Here is a 22,311-nt window from a genome sequence, read left to right as displayed (position 1 = left end):
CGCAGCCCACTGGCCAGGGCATCTTTGTTAGGATGCCCCCAGAGATGGAAGGGTCCTGAGGAGCCAACAAGTCTAAGTCATCCTCCAAAAGAGGTAACTGAGGTTGAGAGAGTTCAATTCCTCTTCTACTATCACTTAGCTAGTAGATGAGGTAGGACCTGAACCCAGGTCTTCTTGACTTCAAGGACAGTTCTCCATTCACTAGATCTGGTAGTGGCCAGAGCATGGGCCCTGGAGTCAGGAAGGCTTGAGTTCAAGTTGTTACTAGCTGTGTGACCCTGAGCAAGTCACATACTTCAACTGTCTTGTAAAAAAAGCAAGAATTTGGGTGCTATACCACTTGATGCATATATGTTTAGTATTGATATTGCTTCATGGTTTATGGTACCTTTGGGCAAGATGTAATTTCCTTATCTTTCTAAATAAGGTCTTTTTTGCTTTTGCTTGGTCTGAGATCAGGATTGTTATCACTGCTTTTTTTTTTTTACTTCAGCTGAAGCATTATAGTTTTTGCTCCAGCCCCTTACTTTACTCTGTGTGTCTTTTTGCTTCAAGTGTTTCTTGTAAATAACATATTGTGGGATTCTGGGTTTTGATCTATTTAGCTATCTACTTCTATTTATGAGAGAGTTCATCCAATTCACATTCACATTTATGAATTCTAAGTGTGTATTTATTTCCCTTCATCCAATTTTAACTTAGGTTTGTCTTCTCTCTTCTTTCACCCTTTTTCCTCCTTGACTGTTTTGCCTCCCATGGCAATGCCTTCTAATCTGTTGGTCCCCTTCTCCCTTAATCTCTTTCCCTCAGGTAAATTAGATTTCTTTATTCAACTGACTGTGTATATTATTCCCTCTTTGAGTCAATACTGATGAGAGTAAGGTTCAAGTGATGCCCATTACAGACCTTTCCTTCTTTCCCTCCACTCTAATATTAAGGTTTTTTTTTGTGTCTCTTCATGTGAAATAATTTACCCCATTCTACTTTTCTCTTCCTTCTGTACACAGTGAAATCCTCTTTCTAATCCCTTAATTATTTTTTTCCTAGCTGTGTGACCCTAGGAAGTTACTTCACCTCTGTCTGCCACAATTTCTTCAACTGTACAAAGGGATAATAACAGAGGATCAAATGAGATGGCATTCTTAAAAGTGCTCAGCATAGAGGATGCAATATAGTAGATGTTCCATAAATACTGATTCTCTCCCTTTCTTTCTCCCCACTCTTCTGTTTCTTCTTTATGTATTAGATTGTGTGAAAGGAATAAGTACCAATCAATTTAGTGTGGACAATTCTATGTAAGACATCTGTGAGGTTGAACACAAGTGACTGGGAGGCTCATTGATTGAGGCAGCTGGGCTTGAACTGGGGTTCTGAGACCTGGAGCTGAGGATGAAGCATGTTGGAGGGGATAAGGAACACCACTAGTGCAAAGGCATAGAGGTGGGAAGGGGAGGCCAGTGGGGCTGGATCCCAGCTTTCAGCTTTGGTGTGACAGCCCTTCCAGAGGACTCTTTTGTCCTCATTAAACCTTTTCTTCTCCAGGTGAACTTTTTCAGTTCCTTTTCATAGCCCGAGTCTTTGTTTTTATCTCTATCTTGCTTTAGCTAATCTTACACGTGTCCAGAATTTGGAAGGACTCTTGAAACTGATCAGCTCAAACAGGATGTCTGTTATTTAGGACGAGGCTTACCTTGGCTTTGATGAAGGCAGCCAGCGGCCCCTTGCCTAGCTCTGACGTCGTTTTTTCGGTGATGTTGAGAGAGGGAGACACCATTTGTCCAGTTATTCGATCCACATAGATAAAATGCACTAAACCGGGGAAGTCTTCCAGGTAGGTGAAGGCAGGTTAAGGAGGTTCCAATTTTGTTCAGCAAGGGAGATCCCAGGAAACAGCCTCTATTCACTAGGCTGCTGCCAAAGGCCACAGGAGGCAGGTGCTCTTAGGCTTACCTGAATTCTACTAGTTCACCCCACCCTCAGAGAAGACCACCCTTTCCCTTGCTTCTTAATTTCTCCCGATTCTCAGTCTTGGAAGTCCCAGAAGCATGAGACTTGAGAATTTGAGAGAAGGGGTAGACAGTTAATTGACTATTCTGGCCCAGACAGAATAGTCTAGAAGACACAGTGCTGGGTCTGAAGCCCAACCTCAGACTCTTCCTAGCTGTGTGACGTCACTACATCTTTCTGATCTCAGTCACAGTCCCTTCCTTCAAAGGCCATTGTGAGGATCTAATGAGTAATGTGACCAGCAGGCCTCTAAGTGCCACCTAAGTGCCAGCAGCCGTCATTGTCCACATCATCGGGATATTTCAGGTCTGTGTCTGGGACCCTCACAACTAGTGACGAGGTCTCTTCTCTACTTCACAGTCTAACATGTGGAGGCCTGAGCAACAAGTAGGGTGAGGGGTCCGTGGCTGATGCCTTTAGTTTAAATGAGGTCTGTTACCCAATCTAGGAACTTAAACCCTTTGACTTAAGTTGGGGAGGTTTCATCTTCATTTACAGATAAAAGCACAAATGCCCATAGAAAGAAAAGTCAATTTGACCAACACTTAGCGGGATATGTTGTAGGCAAAGGGTGATCTCTGATTCCCCCTCCTCCAAGGGAGGGAAGAAATAATCTCTCCCCAACAAATTTGTGTAAAGGACAGTCCTTGGGTCATTTGATCCTCACAACCACCTTGGGATGAAGGAGTTATTATAGGGCCATTTCACAGATGAGGAAACTGAGACTGAAAGCAGTTTGGTGATTTATCCAGGAATAATAATTGTCTGAGGCAGGATTCAAATTTAGGTCTTCCTTCCACTGAGTTGCCTCATATTTGCTTTGCATATAGCCTATCAATGCCTATTGTATACTGTTGCCTCATCCATTGGATCATAAACTGCCAGAGGGCAGGGAATGTCTAGCACAGGCTTGCTGCTGAGTAAGGAAAGGCCACATGTACTGGTGGAGCTGCCCCCACCCACTGCCTCCATGGTGAGACTCTGCCCTGGCTCCCCCTTGTTTCATCAGGATATGACACCAAGGTAATGTTTCTCTGACTCTTCACCATCAAAAAATCCTTCCAGTCCTCCAGGATGTCTCTGTCAGAGGAAACCAGAGGGAGCTCAGATGAGCCCGGGTTTGCTTTACCCTGCCACCAGCCCTTGGCCCACTTACCTGAGGACACTCTGGGCATGCAGCTGTATGCTCTCAGGCAGCCAGGTTCCTCCCCCTCCAGGCAGAGGGCTCAGAAAGGAGAGGCGGTACAAGGAGCAGAGCTGGCGCTTCAGCCTGGCACAGGCCTGGAGTATCCTGCCAATCAAGGACTCAATGGTAAAGGTTCATTAAGGTCTTTCTGGGGCATCTGCTAAGTGCTGAGGATGCCAAAGGGGCTCACCACAGCCCTGTCCTCCAGGGGGTGGGGCTTTTAGGGTAACCTCGGAGGGGAGTACAGATGGTCGAGGACTCACAGCTCCTCTCTCCCTTAGTTCTTCTAGGCCTGGTTTTCTTGCCCAAGCCCCTCCCATACACCAGAGCCTCGGTTTCCCCAGTGACCTCTCTTCCTTGATCAAACTCTGCTGGGAATTCTCTTGCTCTGAGTTTCCCAAGCTCTCATGGCTCCTCTCTGTCCTTTGACACTCTGGTGTCTTTCTGTCATCTCAGAGCAGAGAGAAGCCTTAGAAGTCAATCCATGCAATACTATTCCTTCCCATTTCTCTTTCTTTCTGTCCCCCCAACCCATTTCCTTGAGTGCCAGTACTCACTCCAAGTATGACCCTTGATCACTTCTGGAGAAAACCTTGTTCTTAAATTCCAGCCATGTGCTCTGAAATGAGAATAGAGAACTTTGGGGATTCAGACCCCAAAGGACCCTCTTTCTGCCCTCCTCCCTGCAGCCATACTGGAGTCAGAACTCAGACCCCAGGTGTTTAAGCCCTAAGTGCTTAAAATTACTTCAGAATTAGCTTCAGTCAGTCCACATCTCTTATGTTGTCCTGGGAGCCAATTCTTTGGTTCACCCAAGACAACACTAATGCACATTCAAGATGTTGGCCTGGAGGTTAGAAGATCCTCCAGAACTTTTAAAGACTCAACTTTGTTTTAATATTCCTAATACTTTGCTCCCTCCTGCTTTTCATTTTTCACAGTGACATCAGGATCACCCTCCTAAAACATGACCTTCACTACATCATTACTTGCTTACAAATTTCCAATCCCCAGTCCACTGCCAAAGGAACAAAACCTAAATTTATCATCTTTTCATTCAAGGCCTTCTCTAGCCTGGCCTCATCTGACTTCCTCCATTTTTATTCCTTTCTGCTCCTTGTCACATTCTCTTTTTCAACCTGGCAGGCCTCCCCACCTTCCCCGAAGCATCCCACGAAGAGGACCCCCTCTCTGCCCAGCTGCATAGCTGGCTTCCACTCAGTCCCTAATTACTAAAAGGCTGAGCTTCTATTCTGCTCTTCTTCCTGGCCTCTCTACAACCCTCCTCACCTTTCAAGGACCCGCTCCTAGAACCATCACCTCCAGGACATCCTCCCCACTTTTCCAGGCTGTCCTGAGCTTCCCTTTCTTCTTCCTTCTCTACAGAACTAAGGGTCTCCACCTTGGCTGCTGTACATTGGTATTGAATGGGGCTCTTGATGGTGGGGACAGACCTTTCATGATAAGACTAGAATCTCCTCAAGGGCAGGATCATGATCTGCAGTTAGTTTTTGGAGAGTGTACATAGCACCTTGCCCAGTGGGAAGCACAAAATCAATGTTTCATAAACAACTGTGGACTGACTACCTGAGTCCAGAGGAGTCCGCTCACTTCCTGGCAGAGATGACGGACAAGGGTGGACACAGATCTAAACTTTTAGATGTGGCCAATGCAGGCATCTGTTTGCTTGACTATGCATATTTGTGACAATAGCTTTGCTTTTTTCCTTTTTCTTTTTTCCAATAAAAGAAGATGGAAGGGAGAGAGGATAGATTGTTTTACTTAAGAGATTAAACCAAACTTTTTAAAAGTCTGAGTACCTGAAACACTGTAACATTACACATAACATATATAAAGTCTATGATATTAATCTTAAAAATTACATGTGAATTGAATTTCAAATTATTTTATAATTGGTGAATCATGTCTGGAATTTATGATAATTCTGTTAACTGGACTGTTTGATTAACAAAAATTCCTTATTTCTAATTCCAAGAGTTTAATGTTTTGAGTAAAAGTTTTGCATTTTCCTCTGATTTCCCTATTTTGGTTTTCCAAGGAGCATAAGAGTCCTTTCTTTCCCCCCGTGGGTGGAGCTTTGGCTCTGATTTCCTATGGGGCAGAAGTCTGACCTGAATATCTTGGCCTCGATTCTTCACAAATTTGTCCATCCTCTGGCGCAAATCCCCCAGCAGGGGCTGGGAGCGAAGGGTACTCCCTGCTTCCTGCCTTTCCTTCAATTTCTTCTCTAGTACTGAAAACCCATCCAGCAGTTGGTAAAGGGAGAGGGCCAAATAGCAGCTGGGACTCTGCAGGGAGAGAGCAGAAGGCACAGGTCTGAAGAAATAAGACCTCTCCCTCACCAGGATACAAGTGGCCCAGCCTGAAGGAGGCCCCAGAACCTCTTGCTTACCTTGGTCAGGAGTACCATTGAGATGCCTGGCCAAAGGGGTAGGCAGTACATAGTATGAGGCATCATAATGCAATGGTTTTCCTTTAGAGTGGCATCAAGGAAGACCCTCCTGGGATTGGGAGGTGCAGAAGGCAGGATCAGTGTTTTCAAGGTGTCCTCTCCTATCTAATTTAGGAAGACAGAGTTGTTAGTGAGAGGAGAGTATGGAGGAAATAAGATCAGGTCTTCCCTCTTCATGGATTTCCTTGTCTTGTGACAGGGGCAGGAGAAAATAACCACTGATACAAACAGTTCAGCTCTGAAGTCATTGCACCAAGAATACATGATCACAACTAGTGGTTGGGCTTGACCCAGGAGACTATAATGAACCTCAGCTCTTGATGGAACACATTTAAAATGCTTGAAAAACAATCTGAGAAAGTATGCCCCAACTATCCTCCAGCTCTTAGGAATAATGAATTCACAATATGGATATCATAGATTCAAAAGACCATGCATTTAGGGTTGGAAGCACCCTTGGAGGTTGTCATAGCCAACCCTCTCATTTTATAAATGAGGAAACTGAGGCCCAGAGAGGTTAAGTGACTCTCTAGGAGTTACACAACTAGTTAAGTTCAGGAGTGGGGATCTAAAGGTGGTAATTCTGATCCCAAGTCCAGCTCTACCCACCACTATGGAGCTCTTTGAAGAAGTTATTCCTAGTTGTTTAGCAGAATGAGCTCGGTGAAGGCAAGGATGTGCCCTCATTCTCAAATGCTCATCCACAGGCTCTGATGGACTGGACTTTGGCAATGTGTGTGTACTCTCTTAAAAAGAGAAAGACCCTGAGCTCTACAGCGGAAGGAGTAAGGGAATCTTACTTGATATACAAGCCTACACCCAAAGCCTGTCCCCAAATGAGTCCCTCAACAGGAACTCACCTGGACAAAGTCTGCATCTCCACCCACTGGAGGAGTTCCACCTTCCAGCCAGACAGTACTTCCTGTAAGTTACAAAGGAATTGTATGTTGTCTGAGGCATCCCAAAAGAGAGTGCTAGGATGCAGAGCACAGAATGAGGAAGACTGGAGCAGGGAGAGATCTGTTGAGGGGGCGATGATGGCATTGGGATGAGGCACAAGGGGCTGCCTTGATCCTGGGATCCAAGAGGACAGCTCCAGCCCATTGCCAGTAAGTTTGATCTAAAGTCTACATGGCACTTCCTAGAGTCAAGGCCATATTTCCTTCCTGCTCACTCTATGTCATCAAACAAAAGTGCTTAGGGAGGAGACACAAAGAAGCTCTCATGTCCCCTTCTACAGGGAGATGACTCTTGGAGAAGACCCAAGATGCTGCTAAGGCTGAGGTCTGTGATAGAAGGCCTATAAAAGTTCTGCAGGTTGAGGGCTTTAAGCAGGAACTTATCTGCTCTATCACCTCCTCACTTTCCACTCATGCCCCTGCTCCTCCTTGGATTCCTTGTGATCCCTTCCCAATAGCTCTTGACCCCCTCGAGCTCCTCTCATCCTTTCACCCACAACTCCCACAGAGGTAAGGGCAGGAATTTTGTAGATGTTTCAAGCAACTTCATGTTCACAACAGAATGCATTTTTCAATACAATGTTACATATGGTTCAGGTCACAGACCAACTTTCATAAAGTTTATTTAATATAAAGACAATGGACAAGTGTCAAAAGTGGCTGGCTGTGTTTTTGCCAGTCTGTTTTATATTTTCACTACCTATAAGCACTATGTACAAGAGGGCATCTAAGAGAAAATGTATGCTTAGTCTCAAATGACTGACAAGTGAACTTCTGGAAATAATTGCTGTGTAAGTAGAGACTTCATATCCTGCAACATGGCTTATTGGGTGCTCATTACAGAAGATCTCACTCTTCTTTCCTGAGGAAAACAGCTCATATGTCGTGAACCTTCTCTTAAAATGCTTCTCCACTCTCTTCCTTTGCTCCTGCCACTGATGCTGAAAGGGCTTTTCTCTGGCTGAGACCAACCTTCCTACTTGTGCCTGAGCCCTTCAATCATCCTCTATGAATTTATTTAATGCTTTCAAATTTGAAGTACAATTTCTTCTCCATAAGCCTCTGACCATAGGTATGTCATTATCTACAGTTAGGTGACACAGGAGAGAGAGAGAGAGAGAGAGAGAGAGAGAGAGAGAGAGTGAGTGTACTGCTGGCCCAGGAGACCTGAGGCTCTCCTTCAAATCCTGCCTCAGATACATCCAGATGTGTAATGATGAGTGGGCAAGTCAATTAACCTTAGCCTCCTCAGTTTCTTCATCTGTAATATGGGTACCAACCTAGCACTTACTTTTTTGGAGTTGCTGTGAGGATAAAACGAGATGTTTGGAAGAGTGCTTTGCAAACCTTGAAGTGTTTTATAATAGTCCATTTATCATATAGTTAACCTGATGTAAGTTTTATTTATGGGAAAAGTGAGAAGAAATACTAGAGATCAAAACATCAAATCCCTTCCTTTTATAGGGAGGACATTGAAGCTCCATGAATGGAAAGCATTTGCAACAGGGCATACAGAATATTTTAGCAGGGCTGGGATTCAAGTCTCCTCATTTCCACTTCAAGTTCCAATTTTGAAAAGATACCAGTTATATTGGGAGGGTTGTGAACCATTGGGAGGAAACTATCACAGGGTCCCTTCTAGATTGGTCATGAAGAGAGACCCTATTTAGACCTTGACAAACAAGTCATGAAAAAAGCAGTCTTCCACAAAAAGGAGAATCCTAGGGGACTTTTGCAAAACCCTAGGAGCTCACACAAGCCAAGGAATTCTGAAGGTCAAAGCTTCTTTCATCATAACCAGAAGAGGCAGGGGGGCAGAGTGGAGGAAGAAGCAATGGTGTGCTAGATGAAGCTCTTCCTCAGGGATTGACACACTTTTGCCAAGAAAACTGAGCTTTACATTTACACAGTCTGCACATGTCCAAGGACTGAGAATGAGGAATTGTACTGGAGAGGCACAGCCAGGGGGGACTAAGGACAGAAGGCGCAGAGATGGAAGTAAGGCAGTCAGAAGCATGGACAAGGGGAGCAAAGCCCCCAGGGCCCAAGTAGAGAGAAGACATGTGCATCTGAAAGCTTTGCTTTCAAGTTTGGTGCTTTCAAGGGTCTGATGACCTGAACTGGCCTTTTTTACTTTGGTTTTTAGCTTCCTTTCTCTCTCTAGGGGCTCCAGGACTTACCTGAGCTCTGTCCAGGGGAGGGTGCAGGAGTGTAGAATTCCTCAGGCATGGAAAGACTGTCTATCTCCTGCAAGATACAAGGAGGGAGCAAAGGCTCAAAGGCTCAAGTTCTTCCAGACAGTTCTCACCCTGGGAGTCTCTATCCTGCCCAGGTTGGAGGCAGAGCAGCCACAGGGCCCAACCCCACTGCTGACTGGCATGGAAGGTCTTACCTGGCCTTGGGGGGGGCTCCTCCCTCACACACTTAGGCTCCCCAGGAACAGGGACTATGGACTGGCTTGGTCTGGCCTGGCCCAAAGTGGCTGTGCTCTCTTCTAAAGGGTGAAACCTATGATGAGGCCTAGGACCCCAGTGGTTCTGATGTCCCATCCCTGCTGTACCCACCGTCTCTTCTGAATTCCGCCAAGTGGCTGAATGGGGTTCAGGGTTTATCATCTGCTGCACAAGAATGTTCTGGCTGCTGCTGGGTCCTTTGGAAGCCTAGAGGAAGTTCAGATTGAAGTAGGTAGGTAAACTGAACAGGAAGAGGCCTGGCCTTAGTTATGCCCTCCTTTCCTCCCTCACTCCACGACCTATCCCCTTCTACCCAGCAGCCTGCCACTTCTCCCCCCATGCTATTTTCTGTTCAATAGCTCATGGCAAGAGCTACAATTCAGGGAATTGGCTGGCAACCTGAATGCTGTTGTTCTCTTCCATTGAGTTGTCGTTGGGGTAGAGGTCCTGGACCATGAGAAGGAGGGAGAGGAGATCTGCTGAGCGCAGGGGACTTGCGTGATGGCTGCCGACACAGGAAAAGAATCAACATGGTAGAAAGGGCCTTTGGAATACTTTCATGCCTTTCCAAGAGGTTCACAACTGAGGGCCAGGGAGCTCTATGGACAGTAAGTATGGACAACACTAAGCAAAGGGCAGGATGGATGAATAGAGTGAGTGGACCTGCCCCTGCACCAAGATGGAGGAGAAGAGAGAGAAGGCAGGATTTCCATGGCTATTCAAGATGAAGATTAAGAACAAGAATATTTTATTAATGTATAAAAAATTATTTGTACAAAATGAGAATAAATATTAAATTAAAAAAAAAGAAAATCAAATGAGACTTGTAAATGAGACAGGAATAAAGTAACAAGGTTGATTGTAAAAAAAAAAAGAACAGAAGAAGACATGGCCCCCATCTAGAAAGAGCTCGCAACTTTTTGGTGAGCCATGGTAGAAGAGTGAATAGAACGTTAGGCTTGGGATCAAGAAGATCTGGGCTGAAACTGCCTCTGATACTTGCTGTGAGATCCTGAGCAAGTCATTTAGCCATCTGACTCAGTGTCCTCACTTGTAAGATGGAGTAATAAAAACCTCTAGGAGCTACCTCATAGGATTTTTGTGAGGTTCAGCTGAGAGAGCATTGGATAACTTGGAAATGCTACATAACTTATTTTAACTTAGTTAAAAGTAAGAAGCGTCCAAAAGTGGAATGAGATTCCTTGAAAGGGAGTCTTTCTCCTTTTTTCAGGTGTCTTAAGAGAAGGCTGGATGACTTCTCCCAGTCACCCCTTTGTAGGACTTGTCAGGGTAGGGACCCTTCCATGCTTGGGTAGGACAAGATGGCCTCTGAGTTTCCTTCCAATCCCTCAAATTCTATGAATCTTGTTTTGGGAGGAAGATTAGAACTTCTGTATGTGATACCAGACTCTAGGAAGAAGGGAGAGAGCAGTGCAGGCCATTGGGAAAAGTTGTTTTGGAGCTAGGCCCTCAAGAACTGGGCTTAGGGCAGAGGGGACTGGGGGAATGACAGGGACTTCCCACTTAAACCAAGTGGTCTATCTCTGTATTGGCAGAGTTATGAGATTCACCTAGAGTAGAAGGCCAGCAACTTGGTGTGGACAAGCAGGAAGGCATGGAGGACCTCTTCACTGCCATGCTCTGAGTGGTTATTGATGAAGTGAACCACATGCTCTTCCAGGGCCTCGATACACAATTCACAGAGCTGGGGGTGGACTAGCCTCTCAACAGCCTGTACAGATAAAGAATCCACCAAGATATGACACAGATCACCTCTTGCCACCCATAACCTGGAAGGTGAGTGAGAGGAGCGATTCATCACAAAGCTCATTCAGTAACCCAGGCCCACTTGTGGGTGTTCAGCCTCAGAAGATCAACAAATGAGGGAATCCTGGAAATCTAGGAGTCTGATATGGACTTTAGGGCCTTAGTTTGGCTTGGGAAAGTCTAAAGAAAACTACCTCCAACCGAGTGTGCAGCCACCCCTACACAGAACCCTGCAAGTCTAATAAGGATGGGAAAGCAGGCAAGTCAGCACTGGATCTCAGTCATAAAGACCCAGGCTGAATCTTGCCTCAGAGACTGACTAGCTGTGGATACAGGAGTGTCTTGGCTGCCACTTGCCTCAGTTTCCTCATCTGTAAAATGAGGGAATTGAACTCCATGATTTCTAAGACCCCTGTAAGTAAATGAATGCTCTTATAATTCAGAGTATGTCATCTTTCCTAGTAGTCCCCTGGTACCCAGGGCCCCCCATCCACAGAAGCAGAGCTAAGATTAGGAATTTCTGCCAATTTTCAGGACCATCAACATCCCCTTTTCCAGTCAGACAATGATCTCTCCTTGGCTGGTATTCTCATGACCCATGGGACTAGACTTATTGTCTAGAATCCCACAGTACAGAAAGTTCTGGACAGGACTCCCTGCTTCCCCCACCCTTATCTCTGGGGTCCCAGAGAAATTACCTCCACCATAAAGCTCTGCTCTTGCTTTCGGAGGCGGCTATAAGTATGGAGCAGGCTCTGGAAGAGGGCCCACACTTGAGTGCGCTTCTGCAGGTCCGAGGGCCGAAGTCTAGAAGTAGACCATGGTCAAGGATGATAGGAACTAGGTTAGCTCCAAGCCCAACCAAAACCTGAACCCCAAATAACCAGTAAATAAAGGGAAAATATACACCTGTTTTCCTTTTCTCACCCCCATCCCCCACCCCTGCAGACCCATTTCAGGAGACCAAGAAATAATGAGACACAAGATAGTAACCAGGGTAAAGCACAAGCTGGAGGGACGGGCAAGCCCTGAACTCCCCATCACATAGATATGGGACCTATACAGAGACACATCCAGATGTCCTATCTCTCACACACCCCCATCCCCACCCTGCCTCCTTTTTTGTAGGTTCTTAACCTAGGGTCCATGATTATGTCTTCTCAAAAAACATTTTGATAGCTATATTTCAATATGATTATTTCTTTTGTCATGACATAGATTTTATTTTATGCATTTAAAATTATTCTGAGGAGGGGTCCATAGGTTTGACAAGGCACAAACTCCTGCTCAAAGACTACCAGCTGGGGACTAGTTGTGATTTGCATCATTGGAGAGTCTCCACAACAAGAGCTCCTTGTGTCAGTTCAATGAAAGAAAGGACCAAGACTAAAATGAAAATGAATTAAATTTTACGTCTCAATTCAGAATCCAGACGAGGATCTGCCCTGAATTTGGGAATTTAAGAATTCGAAGAGCACCAGGTGGGAAAGGGACTTGGTATGGAAAGCTTGAGCCAGGGATAGGTAAGGGGATCAGAGAGATGTGCAGAACCCCACACACAGAAACCCTTCTTCAAAAATAACTTTGTAAAAGTGCACATATCAATACCATAAATATCTGCTGTCCACAACAAACCAGGCCCCTGAGGCTCTGTTTTCTTAAGATATAGCATTACAGTCCCTTTTCCTTTCCCAAGGTGAGGAGGACAAGTTGGGTTAGTCTCACAGATTCCATGTCCAGGCTTGTACTCTATACTTTGGAATGATTAGGAAAACCAGATCTTGGGGCTAGGTCCAAGAGTTTATGAAAACAGCCTCACCAAAGCTGGTGAAACAGAGCCATGCAGAGCAGACTCCACTTGGTTTGAGATGGTTGGAGGAGATCTGAGAGGGAAGGAGCCCAAGAACCAGCGAGTCAGGAGAGCTGGCTCCCTTCCAGTCTCTGACATAGCCTTGAAGGCTGACCCTGGTAGGGCAGTCCCTGATGTGCTGGGCACTCCAGGGAGCCCTGGGAGGCCACAGGCCACAGGCACATCCTGAGAGAGGGAGCTTCCCCTCTGGGTTGTCACAGTATCAATGAAATCATAGGACTGGACCACACACCCCTACTACCCCCAACCCAGCCTCTCCCAATTGAAACTCACTCCTTCTTGATGAGATGAGGGTCCAGGGTGACCAGGCCAAAGTGCATCTCAAACAGATGCTTCAGCACATACAGCTTCCTGCGCAGGTCATCCTCGCTCTCTGAGCCATCACCATTGCTGGCGATAAACAGGCACTCACCAAACTGTAAGCACAGTCAAGTGAATTCAGACTTCGAAAGAGGCTCTCTCCTCTCCTTTCCACCCACATCCCCCACCAGAATGCAAACTTCTCTGGTCAGGGCACATGCCTGACTTGTTGTGATCCAGACCCAGGACACAGAAGGTAACTGGCACTTAGCAGACATAGAGGGCCACTGATGATGGGTGACTAGCCCTGGGTTTAGTATGATGCCAAGACAAGAGGAGAGTTAATAAATTCTCCTTGACTGTGGCTAGAAGACTGCCAAGTCTGAGCTACCAACCAGTCCTTCATCAGCACCATCCAAAGGTACAAGATGTGCTCATGTGTCTATCCCATCTTTGGAGCTGACTGGATGGACATCCACACCTGGCTCCCCACAGAGCACAGGCTTAGGGGCAGTGTGCTTACTAGGTGAAGGACATATAGATGGTTGCTCTTTTCAGCCAAGAAGCAGGTGTAGGTGTCCGAAAGCTTCTCTAGCATTGTCATACAGGAGATGATGATAGGGGCAAAAAGTGTGCTGAGGCGGTCCTCCAGAGCAGGAGGCTAGGATGGAAACAAGGAGGAGACCACTCAGAAAGACATACATAGCCTGCCACCTTTAGGAGATCTCTCTGTCTCTCATTCATCCCAGTAAGTGATCATTCAAAGGGACACCCCCAATCAGCCAGAAGCAGCCTGTCGCTCTGAGAAGAGCACTGGATGAAGATTTCAATCCTTCCTGTGTTATTCATGGACCTCTGTGACCCTGGACACTTCTGAAGGCTTCAATTCTCCTGCTTGTAAAATGAGATGAGTTCTGAAGTCCCCTCCAGCTCTAAGTCTGTGACATTGAGTAGAAAACTATTTTTTAAAATGAAACAGGCTAGACTGTCAGTGTTAAGTAAACAATGATAACAAGAATATCTACATTTTTAAGGTGCTTTCGGGTTTGTAGAGAATTTTTTATCTACTATTTCACTTAATCTTTACAACAGCTTTATGAAGTAGATTCCATTATTATTATCCCCATTTTACAGGAGGATCCTGAGGCTGAGAGAGGCAAAATGACTTGCCCAGACCTGTGTCAAGGTCTTTCTGGTTCCACTCCCAGCGCTTATTGATTACACTATAGTATCTCTTAGTGTAGGGCTCCAAATGTATATATTGGTTTTTTTAATATATTGTTTCAATTAAACCATTTAAAGATCAAATATTGTGAAATTGGGATTACAACTTCTAAGTCTACAGTTTTTGATATCATCCCATCATCCTGTTCCTTTAGATGGACTATATCAGGGATTCATAGGAGGTCTCCAGGAGCTCTTTTATTAATTATATAGAATAATTAAGGAAGGTCATTCTATCCAATGAGAGGCAAGTTCAGCCTGTCCCAGGAGACCCATTAAGCCAGTAAGGTAGAGTAGGAAAGAAGGCTGGCCCAAGAGTTAGGAGAACTAGGTTCATTCCCTAACTCTGGAAGTAACCGATGGTGCAGTAGAAAAGTCACTGGTTCTACAGCCAGAAGATCTGGGTTCCAATCCAGTCTTGGACACATCACCATATTTTCTGGGTTTAAATCTATGGGGCTGTATTCCACTCAAAAAAGCAGCAGGTTTGAGTTTATACAAATAATATGCTTGTTCATTTCAACACAAATTCATGGGAATTCAAGATACTAAATCCTGGAGTTTCTTTGGAATCTGTTAAATTAAACCCCCTCCTTTCTCTAAAAGTTTGAAGTCTTAAAATAAGTAAATATATTGAAGTTTACTGGGAAAACGATTGTGGTTGTTGTTAAGTCATTTCAGTCATGTCTGGGTTGGGGTAGAACCGAGCCAAATCTTTTATTCTGAGGAAGAAAAGTCTGAGCAGTAGTAAGGGAATAACCATGGAGAGAGAGAGAGAGAGGAGTGGGGTTGAGGGGGAGGGGGACAGATGGAGAGAGGGACAGATAGAGGAGAGGAGAGGAGAGGGGAGGGGAGGGGAGGGGAGGGGAGAGGGGAGGGGAGGGGAGGGGAGGGGAGGGGAGGGGAGGGGAGGGGAGGGGAGGGGAGGGGAGGGGAGGGGAGGGGAGGGGAGGGGAGGGGAGGGGAGGGGAGGGGAGGGGAGGGGAGGAGAGGAGAGGGGAGGAGAGGAGAGGAGAGGAGAGGAGAGGAGAGGAGAGGAGAGGAGAGGAGAGGAGAGGAGAGGAGAGGAGAGGAGAGGAGAGGGGAGGAGAGGAGAGGAGAGGAGAGGAGAGGAGAGGAGAGGAGAGGAGAGGAGAGGAGAGGAGAGGAGAGAGAGGAGAAGATGAAGGAAGATGGAAAAGGAGAGAGGAGCAAAAAGGATGAGAAAGAGAATGAAGAAGGGAGAGGGAGACAGGAAGAGGAGAGATATTTAAATAGAAAATACCTGGACTGACACTTCTCAGCAATCAAAGGAATATATTTGAAAGCAAAAATATAACAACTTCAAGAATCGGTCAAAAGGTTCATTAGGTAAGAGAAGATACTATAGGTTTATCCAGAGCAAGTAAGGAAGCAAGGAAGAATATGTCTTCCAAGTTAGACTCTGTAGCTATACTTTCTTTACTATTCAATCTAGTTTGTAAAATCACTTAGGCCTCTATTAGTTTCCTAACTGCACAAAGTCAAATACATATTATCATACTTTAAAAATCCAGCAGTAGAACATGGGCACCTCAGGGCAGTCCAAGAGAATAACCCCCATGCAGTTTCTTATCCCCCTCCATCAAAGGAAGTGGCAATTCTGTTGCCTTAGAACCAGAAAAAAACAGAGTCAATGCTGTCTTCTCCCATTCACAGGAGGGTTTGTGGGTGGTTTTGTGAAAAATCAGTGTGAGCTGAGCCAGGGGAGATGAACCCACTGGAAAAGATCTCAACACTCTCTAGAGGAGAAGTGTAGAGCACCCTTGGACTCTTCTGATGCCCCCAAAATACAGAACAACATGGAAAGGAATGAAGTCTCACCATGGACAGAGAAATGTGTGGCAGAGATAATTTACGGACACTAAAAATGCAAACAGAGCAGGCCTTCTTTATTGCCAACTTATTTTCTTGACAGGTTCTTTGTGTTCAGTAGCAGAGTTTGTACTCTAGTGCTATAGAGAATTGGTGATGGTGGAAGCATGCCACAATAATGCTCTTAATAACAATAACTGAAGGCCATTGCGGGTATGGAAGAACTCTGATCTCAAAGTCACAAAAAGCTGGCTCACCACTGTCACGGAATAACTGTGTGACTGGGTAAAATTCTGAATTAATTATCTCTCCAAGGCTCCAAGTTGCAGAGGTGACGCTAACCTATACTAATAGAGTCTTTACTACTACAATTATATTAGAGTTTAGGGAAGCTGGGTGGTGAAGTAGATGGCCTTGGAGCAGGAGGACAGAAGTTTGAATCCAGTCTCACTCAAATCCAATCCAGAGGCTTGTCATGGCATCACCTCCCCTAATGTCATGGTCTTCTTCGAGAACAAAGGACAGATATCAAATCATATCATATCTAGCCACAGTACTATCTAGCTTCTCTAACAACCTTGATAAGTTGCCAAATGTTTTACAAATGTTATCTCATTTGATCCTCATAACAACCCTGGAAAGGAGGAGGTATCACCTTTATTATCTCTATTTTATAGTTAAGGAATGTAAGAAGTGCCTGAGACTAGATCTGAACCCAGGTCTTCCAGACTCCAGCTTCAGAGCTTATCTAGTTGTTAGGTTTTATTATGCTTATTTTAGGAATGAGGAAATCAAAGGAAAATTTTAATATGTCCATTTCAGAAATGAGAAAACTTCATTTCTAAGAGAGTTTAAGTAACTTGTTTAAAGTTACATAGGTCTGTTTCCCAAGCCAGGAATCTACAGCAAGGAAGTCCCTTGTGCTCATAGCTATCCTCTACTGTCTCCTGAGGAGACCCTGGTTACACACTTGGGAGAGGAAGGGGGAATGTCACAAGAAATGAGTTTGCCATGCTGAGTCTGGAGAGAGACTGAAGGGCTCTTTCTGGTCTTGTCTAACCCGCCCCTTGTCCATCCCTGGTTCTTACCTCTCCTTCCTTGTTCTCTGACAGCCCAAACTTCTGCCAGAGATTATCTTCAAACTCCTTGTCAGTCCAGTAGAATAGGACCTCGGCCCCCTCTGTGGCCACCAGCACACATTTCATCTGCCAGGGAGAGAGAGAGAGAGAGAGAAAGAGAGGTCTGGCCCTCAGCATCACTGCCCGCTTGGACAGGTTGGGCTTGGAAGGCAGTTGGCAAAAGCCAGTGTCAAGTCACTTTATGACCAGTCAAAAACAAAACAAAAAAACCACAAAGACTAGCCAAAAGCCACAAATATGGAGAAAGAAAGGTGAGAGTCTAGGCTGCTGCCCTTCAGAGAATCAAATATTCAAAAACTGCAAGGGACTCTGAAGAATCACCCAGTCCAATCCTGGCCTCCAGCCAATACTGGTTGAATTTAAATGAAGCGGCAGAACCCGCAAATTCACTGAAATAACCCATGACATTGTCAACAGCTTGGTTTTTCTTATTTATCTTTGTAACCTGTTTCTTCCCAGCCTAATCATTAGCATTCCGAAAGACCCTTTATACAACAACAAATAGAAAGATCAAGAGAAAAATAAAAACACAAAAAACTAAACTAAAAGCCACGAGAAAATAAAAACCAATTTTCCAAATCAACCATCTTTCCTATTGTTGCCTAAATCATCTTCCAAATGCTGAAGTCTGACCTAGTCACTTCACTGTTCAAAATTTCAATGTCTCCCTATTCCCTTCTTAAAAAAAAACATCAACCCCCCCCCCCACAAATCCCACAACAAAAAAACCGGATCAGTGATTTCCTTTACCAAGAGCAATCAGTATAGAAAGAACTTTAAAATGCTGCCTCTCTGAAACAATGAGCAGGAAAATACTTTGCCCAGGATCACTGGTGGGATCTGAATTCAGGTCTCTTTGCTGTCCCATAGGCCTTTACCTTAGAGCCCTCATGTCCCTTTTCTGCATGGAGCCCCTCCTGATCTCCCTCCCTCCCAAAGGACCCTGGATTAGGTAGCCCTGCAGTCACCTGATACTTCTCAAGAGTCTAGGCTGCATATGTTAGCCCATGTTAGCTCCTCCAGCAACTCCTGGTGAGCATGGCCGGTGCCTTTCTTTGTCCTAGCATCCTCAGCCTAGCATACATAGTCCTGGCCACAATCAGCACAAAATCCAATCATGAGCCTGGCATTCAAAGCTCTCTAGAATCTGGCTCAATGTCACGTGACCATATGGCTTCCTGGCAAAGGAAGGGATGGAAGGCAGTTCTTGGGCTATTTCTGGGGCATGATTTCCAATTCTTCCATTCTATTTTCTTATTTTCACCATAGGATCATAGAAGTAGAGCTGGAAGGGACCTTGGGGCTCTCCTGTCCAATCCCCTACTTTTACAAAAGAGGAACCTGAGGCACAGAAAGAAGTGATTTGCCCGAGATCAAACTGCTAATAAGTGTATGAGGCAGGATTTAAACTCTTGTTTTTCCAACTCCAAACACAGAGGTCTATCCATATTCCAGTCAAACTGGTCTTCTATCTCTTCCACACAGGAGACGTGCCATCTCCCACCTCTGTCCTTTTGTGCAGTCCATCCCTGTACTAAGAATGTAATCTCCCATTTCAATTTTGCCTTTAAGATTCCCCGTCTTCATTTGAGGCTCAGCTTAGACACGCTCCTTTATAAAGACTTCCTTGAACCTCCCAAGCTGAAATTGTTTTAACCAACCTCAAATTTTACTAGAGAACTTGGTATGGACTTTTCCTTGGCCCCTATCTTCTTATATTATTATTACTTTTAATATACTGTCATTTTTAACGATCATAGCTAGCATTTATAAAGCACTTTAAAGTCTGCAAAACACTTTACAAATATTCTCCCATTTAATCCCCACAACTGTGGAAGGGGGGGTTTATTAATTTCTCCATTTTATAGATGGGCAACTGAGTGACTTGCCAGGGTCACTGAGGCTGGTTTTGAACTCAGGTCTTCCCCAAATTTATGTCTATCACCATATCCATTATGCCATAAATGACAGTCACTGTGGGCTCTTGGAGATGGATTTCATGAGTTGCTGTGGCCCAAACCCTTCCCCAACACATCCCCAAGAAGTCAAACTCCCCATTGATGAGCTGCTCTAAATATCTAGGGACATAGACTGGCCATGAACTGAAGACTTGAGAATGAGGTTTGCCCCTGTGGAAGGTTTATCTCTGATAGACAGAGGGGATACAGATAGGAAATTAGCTGGGTTGCTCCTCATATACTCTGCACAACTGAGTTTGACCTCTTGTAAGAGTTCATTCTTTTAAGGTAGGATTTCAAACATGATTTTGTCAATATTACCTTGAAGGGGACAGAAGTTTTCCTCTAGAGAGAATTAAGTTCAGTAAATTTTTAGACAGGCAGGACAGTCATCTCAGTCTGGTGCTGAAGGCCTGTGGTTGCAAATACATTGAACAATCACCTATTAATCAATAAAGCATTTTATTGAGTGCCTATCCAGTAGTATATATATATATATATATATATATATATATATATATATATATATATCACAAAGGAAAACCAATGTTTCACTCTCATTTTCCCTATTTTAGGCTTAAAAGCAGGGCGGGGGGGGGCGGGAATGTATAGACAAGTGAGGCCTATCAAGGGAGGATTCTGGAAGTTAATGTTTCTGGACACAGACATACAAATGATGTCCAGGGCTTGGACTGGAGTGTGTGTGTGTGGGGGGAGGGGTTAACATGTCCTATTTTCAAAACTCATGGAACCCCCAAATTCAGGAGTAGTCCCAGAAGGAAGAGCTTCCTTTCAGACACCTAGGCCCACCCTATCACCTTACTTTCTTTTTACTTCAGGGATCCTGTGATTTCACGGTGTGGGAACTAACAATGTGCATCACGAGCCCTCCACATCTCAGAGGTTCCCCTCTATGGCTCTTTGATGTCTTATCTTTTGAGGAGGATAAAGCCTATTTTCCTCAGGCCCTTACTACCTGTAGGAGGATAGGAAAATTATTTAACTTCTTTCTCAATTTACTCATCTGTAAAACAATATCACTTTACTTCATAGGACTGTTGTAAGGCTCAAATGAAATAACGTAGGTAAAGGGCTTTGCAAATTCTCAAGTGTTAGATACAAGATGTTCCAAAAGTCTTGGTGCAGTTTTAATAGCTTAAAATTTTGGAGGCACCTGATATGTTATTACAAAATTGTTGATGGATTGATTAGGAATGATGGAGCAAGGAGCTTCCTTTTATTCTCTGGATCCAAAGCTATTTTCTACCCAAATGCTTCTTATTCTCCTATAATGTATCCCTGAAGGTTAGAGTTGAAAGGGGCTTTGGAAACTATCTAGTTTAAAACCCATTATTTTTAGGAGCAGGAAATGAAAGCTTTGGGAGGGGAAGTAAAATGGGGCAAGTTGGTAGTAGCCCAGGCTGAAAGAGAAGTCGAGTCTCCTGACTCCCAAGTCATTCTGTTACTACGAGACGGGAATACCCATTACTCCCATGTCTCTTCCATGAATCCTTTTAACCACCAACCAATCATTCAGTGCCCGCTAGGTGCCTGCCCTCAAGGAGCAGGAAAGAATATGCATATATGAGTGCAGACAGGAAATAAGAAATGAGCAGGATGAGGGAAGGGAGGGAGGAAGTGGGGAGGGGGACCAGAAAAGGCGACTATGGGGAGCGGATGTACCAGGTTTTGCCAGGGCTGAGGGAGGTGAGGGATTCCGGGAGGAAATGGGAGGGAAGTGTAACTCCTGCAAGTCAGAGCGTCACCGGGCTGGAACTCGGGTCTGGGTCACTTGGGGTCCCAGCCCCGCGGGCCGACCCCCCTCAAACACAGCCCCCCAGCGCCTCCGCGACAGTAGGCTCATTAATCAAGGTGAGAATCTGGGGGAGGCCCAGGCCGCAGAGTCCCCCCTCCTCCAGGCGCCCGGAAGGACCCCGACCCGCTTTCTGTCCCCTCGGATTCCCTCCGCACGGGCTGCTTCCGGCTGTGTTTCTGTGTCCCTCTGTCCCTCTGTCCCCCGGGCCGGGAGAAGCCCCTCCCACAGCTCCGGCCCCTACGGGGGGAGGGGGATTAGCCCAGGGGGGAGGGGCGGACGGACGTACCCGCACGCGGCCGCGGCCCGCAGCGTCTCCCGCGGCCCAGCCAGGCGGGCTTCCGGCGGCGGCGCCTGACGCGCCACGTGACCGCCGCCCGCCCCCGGGGCGGGGCATGCGCCCTAGGGTCAGCCCCGTGAGGCAGGGGGCGGGGCCCGGGGGGCGGGGCGGGGCCCGGGGGGCGGGGCGGGGCCCGGGGGGCGGGGCGGGGCCCGGGGGGCGGGGCGGGGCCCGGGGGGCGGGGCGGGGCCCGGGGGGCGGGGCGGGGCCCGGGGGGCGGGGCGGGGCTGGGGGCCGGGCCGGGCTGCCCCTCCGCGCACCGCCCAGGCTCTCACCCCGGCCACGGGAGCGTCTCCGAGGGGGTGAGGGCGCCGCAGGGGCGCGGGCACCACCCCGCTCCCTTCTCCCGAGCGGCCCAGGCCCAGAGCCAAAGGTGACCCAGGCCCGAGGAGCCAGCCGCGGGCCGGGCCGCAAGGCCCGGATGGAGCGTGTGCCCCGCCCCTTTCCCTGGCCTGCCCATGACGTAATGCGCTCGGCCGCCCTTGCTCCCCTCCCCCTCCTCCCCTGCGCTTAGTCCCAGCAGCGGGCCAAAGCCTGGGAGTGAATCAGTTCTGAGCCCTGCACCCTTCAGAACGCTGCTGTCCCGTTCAGATTAATTTTCTTAAAACAGAATTGAAGGAAACCGTTAGAGATCAGTGAAAGTAAAGCTGTAATTTTTTTTTCCTTTTCAACTTTATGGATCCTGAGTTCCAGGGTGTTTCTATTTCTGCTACATTGTATCTAATAATAACAATAATGATGATGATTGATAACATTTATAAAGAAAAATGCTTTGCAAATCTTTCATTTTATCCTCATAATAGCCCTGAGAGATGGATGCCATTAAGCCTATTTTACAGGCGAGGTAGCTGAAGCTGACAGAAGTTGAGTGATTCCTTCAGGCTCCATGTCTGCAGCCAGCTTTGAACTTGGACTCCGGGTCTAGCACTGTGATAATCTCCTTGCTTGCGAGTATTGGGTGCTTTTCTAATTCAAAGACATGAATCCTT

At 46.1% G+C, this 22,311-nt stretch overlaps 1 protein-coding gene across 6 annotated transcripts in view; it reads right to left on the bottom strand.

Annotated features, from left to right (window-relative positions):
• Window positions 1-21,345, bottom strand: part of HPS1 (HPS1 biogenesis of lysosomal organelles complex 3 subunit 1) — a 29,573-nt gene extending 8,228 nt beyond the window's left edge. For 3 of the 6 annotated variants that reach the window (XM_074233181.1, XM_074233184.1, XM_074233185.1), the window contains exons 1-17: window positions 21,272-21,345; window positions 19,491-19,582; window positions 17,161-17,277; window positions 13,539-13,676; window positions 12,989-13,131; window positions 11,544-11,652; window positions 10,650-10,810; window positions 9,478-9,583; window positions 9,190-9,285; window positions 8,806-8,872; window positions 6,527-6,588; window positions 5,607-5,771; window positions 5,326-5,502; window positions 3,751-3,812; window positions 3,164-3,298; window positions 3,023-3,087; window positions 1,691-1,836 (exon numbers count right to left, since the gene is read on the bottom strand). In XM_074233181.1, the coding sequence (XP_074089282.1) occupies window positions 1,691-1,836; window positions 3,023-3,087; window positions 3,164-3,298; window positions 3,751-3,812; window positions 5,326-5,502; window positions 5,607-5,771; window positions 6,527-6,588; window positions 8,806-8,872; window positions 9,190-9,285; window positions 9,478-9,583; window positions 10,650-10,810; window positions 11,544-11,652; window positions 12,989-13,131; window positions 13,539-13,676; window positions 17,161-17,277 (1,749 nt within the window). In that variant the 5' untranslated portion in view covers window positions 19,491-19,582; window positions 21,272-21,345. Of the gene's footprint in view, window positions 1-1,690; window positions 1,837-3,022; window positions 3,088-3,163; window positions 3,299-3,750; window positions 3,813-5,325; window positions 5,503-5,606; window positions 5,772-6,526; window positions 6,589-8,805; window positions 8,873-9,189; window positions 9,286-9,477; window positions 9,584-10,649; window positions 10,811-11,543; window positions 11,653-12,988; window positions 13,132-13,538; window positions 13,677-17,160; window positions 17,278-19,490; window positions 19,583-19,992; window positions 21,203-21,271 lie in introns of those variants that run through there. The other 3 variants (XM_074233182.1, XM_074233183.1, XM_074233186.1) reach the window with 3 other exon arrangements.
• Window positions 21,346-22,311: the final 966 nt, after the last annotated feature.

This window comes from Macrotis lagotis, chromosome 4 (assembly GCF_037893015.1).
Source record: "Macrotis lagotis isolate mMagLag1 chromosome 4, bilby.v1.9.chrom.fasta, whole genome shotgun sequence".
Taxonomy (NCBI): domain Eukaryota; kingdom Metazoa; phylum Chordata; class Mammalia; order Peramelemorphia; family Peramelidae; genus Macrotis; species Macrotis lagotis.
This window is presented reverse-complemented; position numbering and strand designations above follow the sequence as displayed.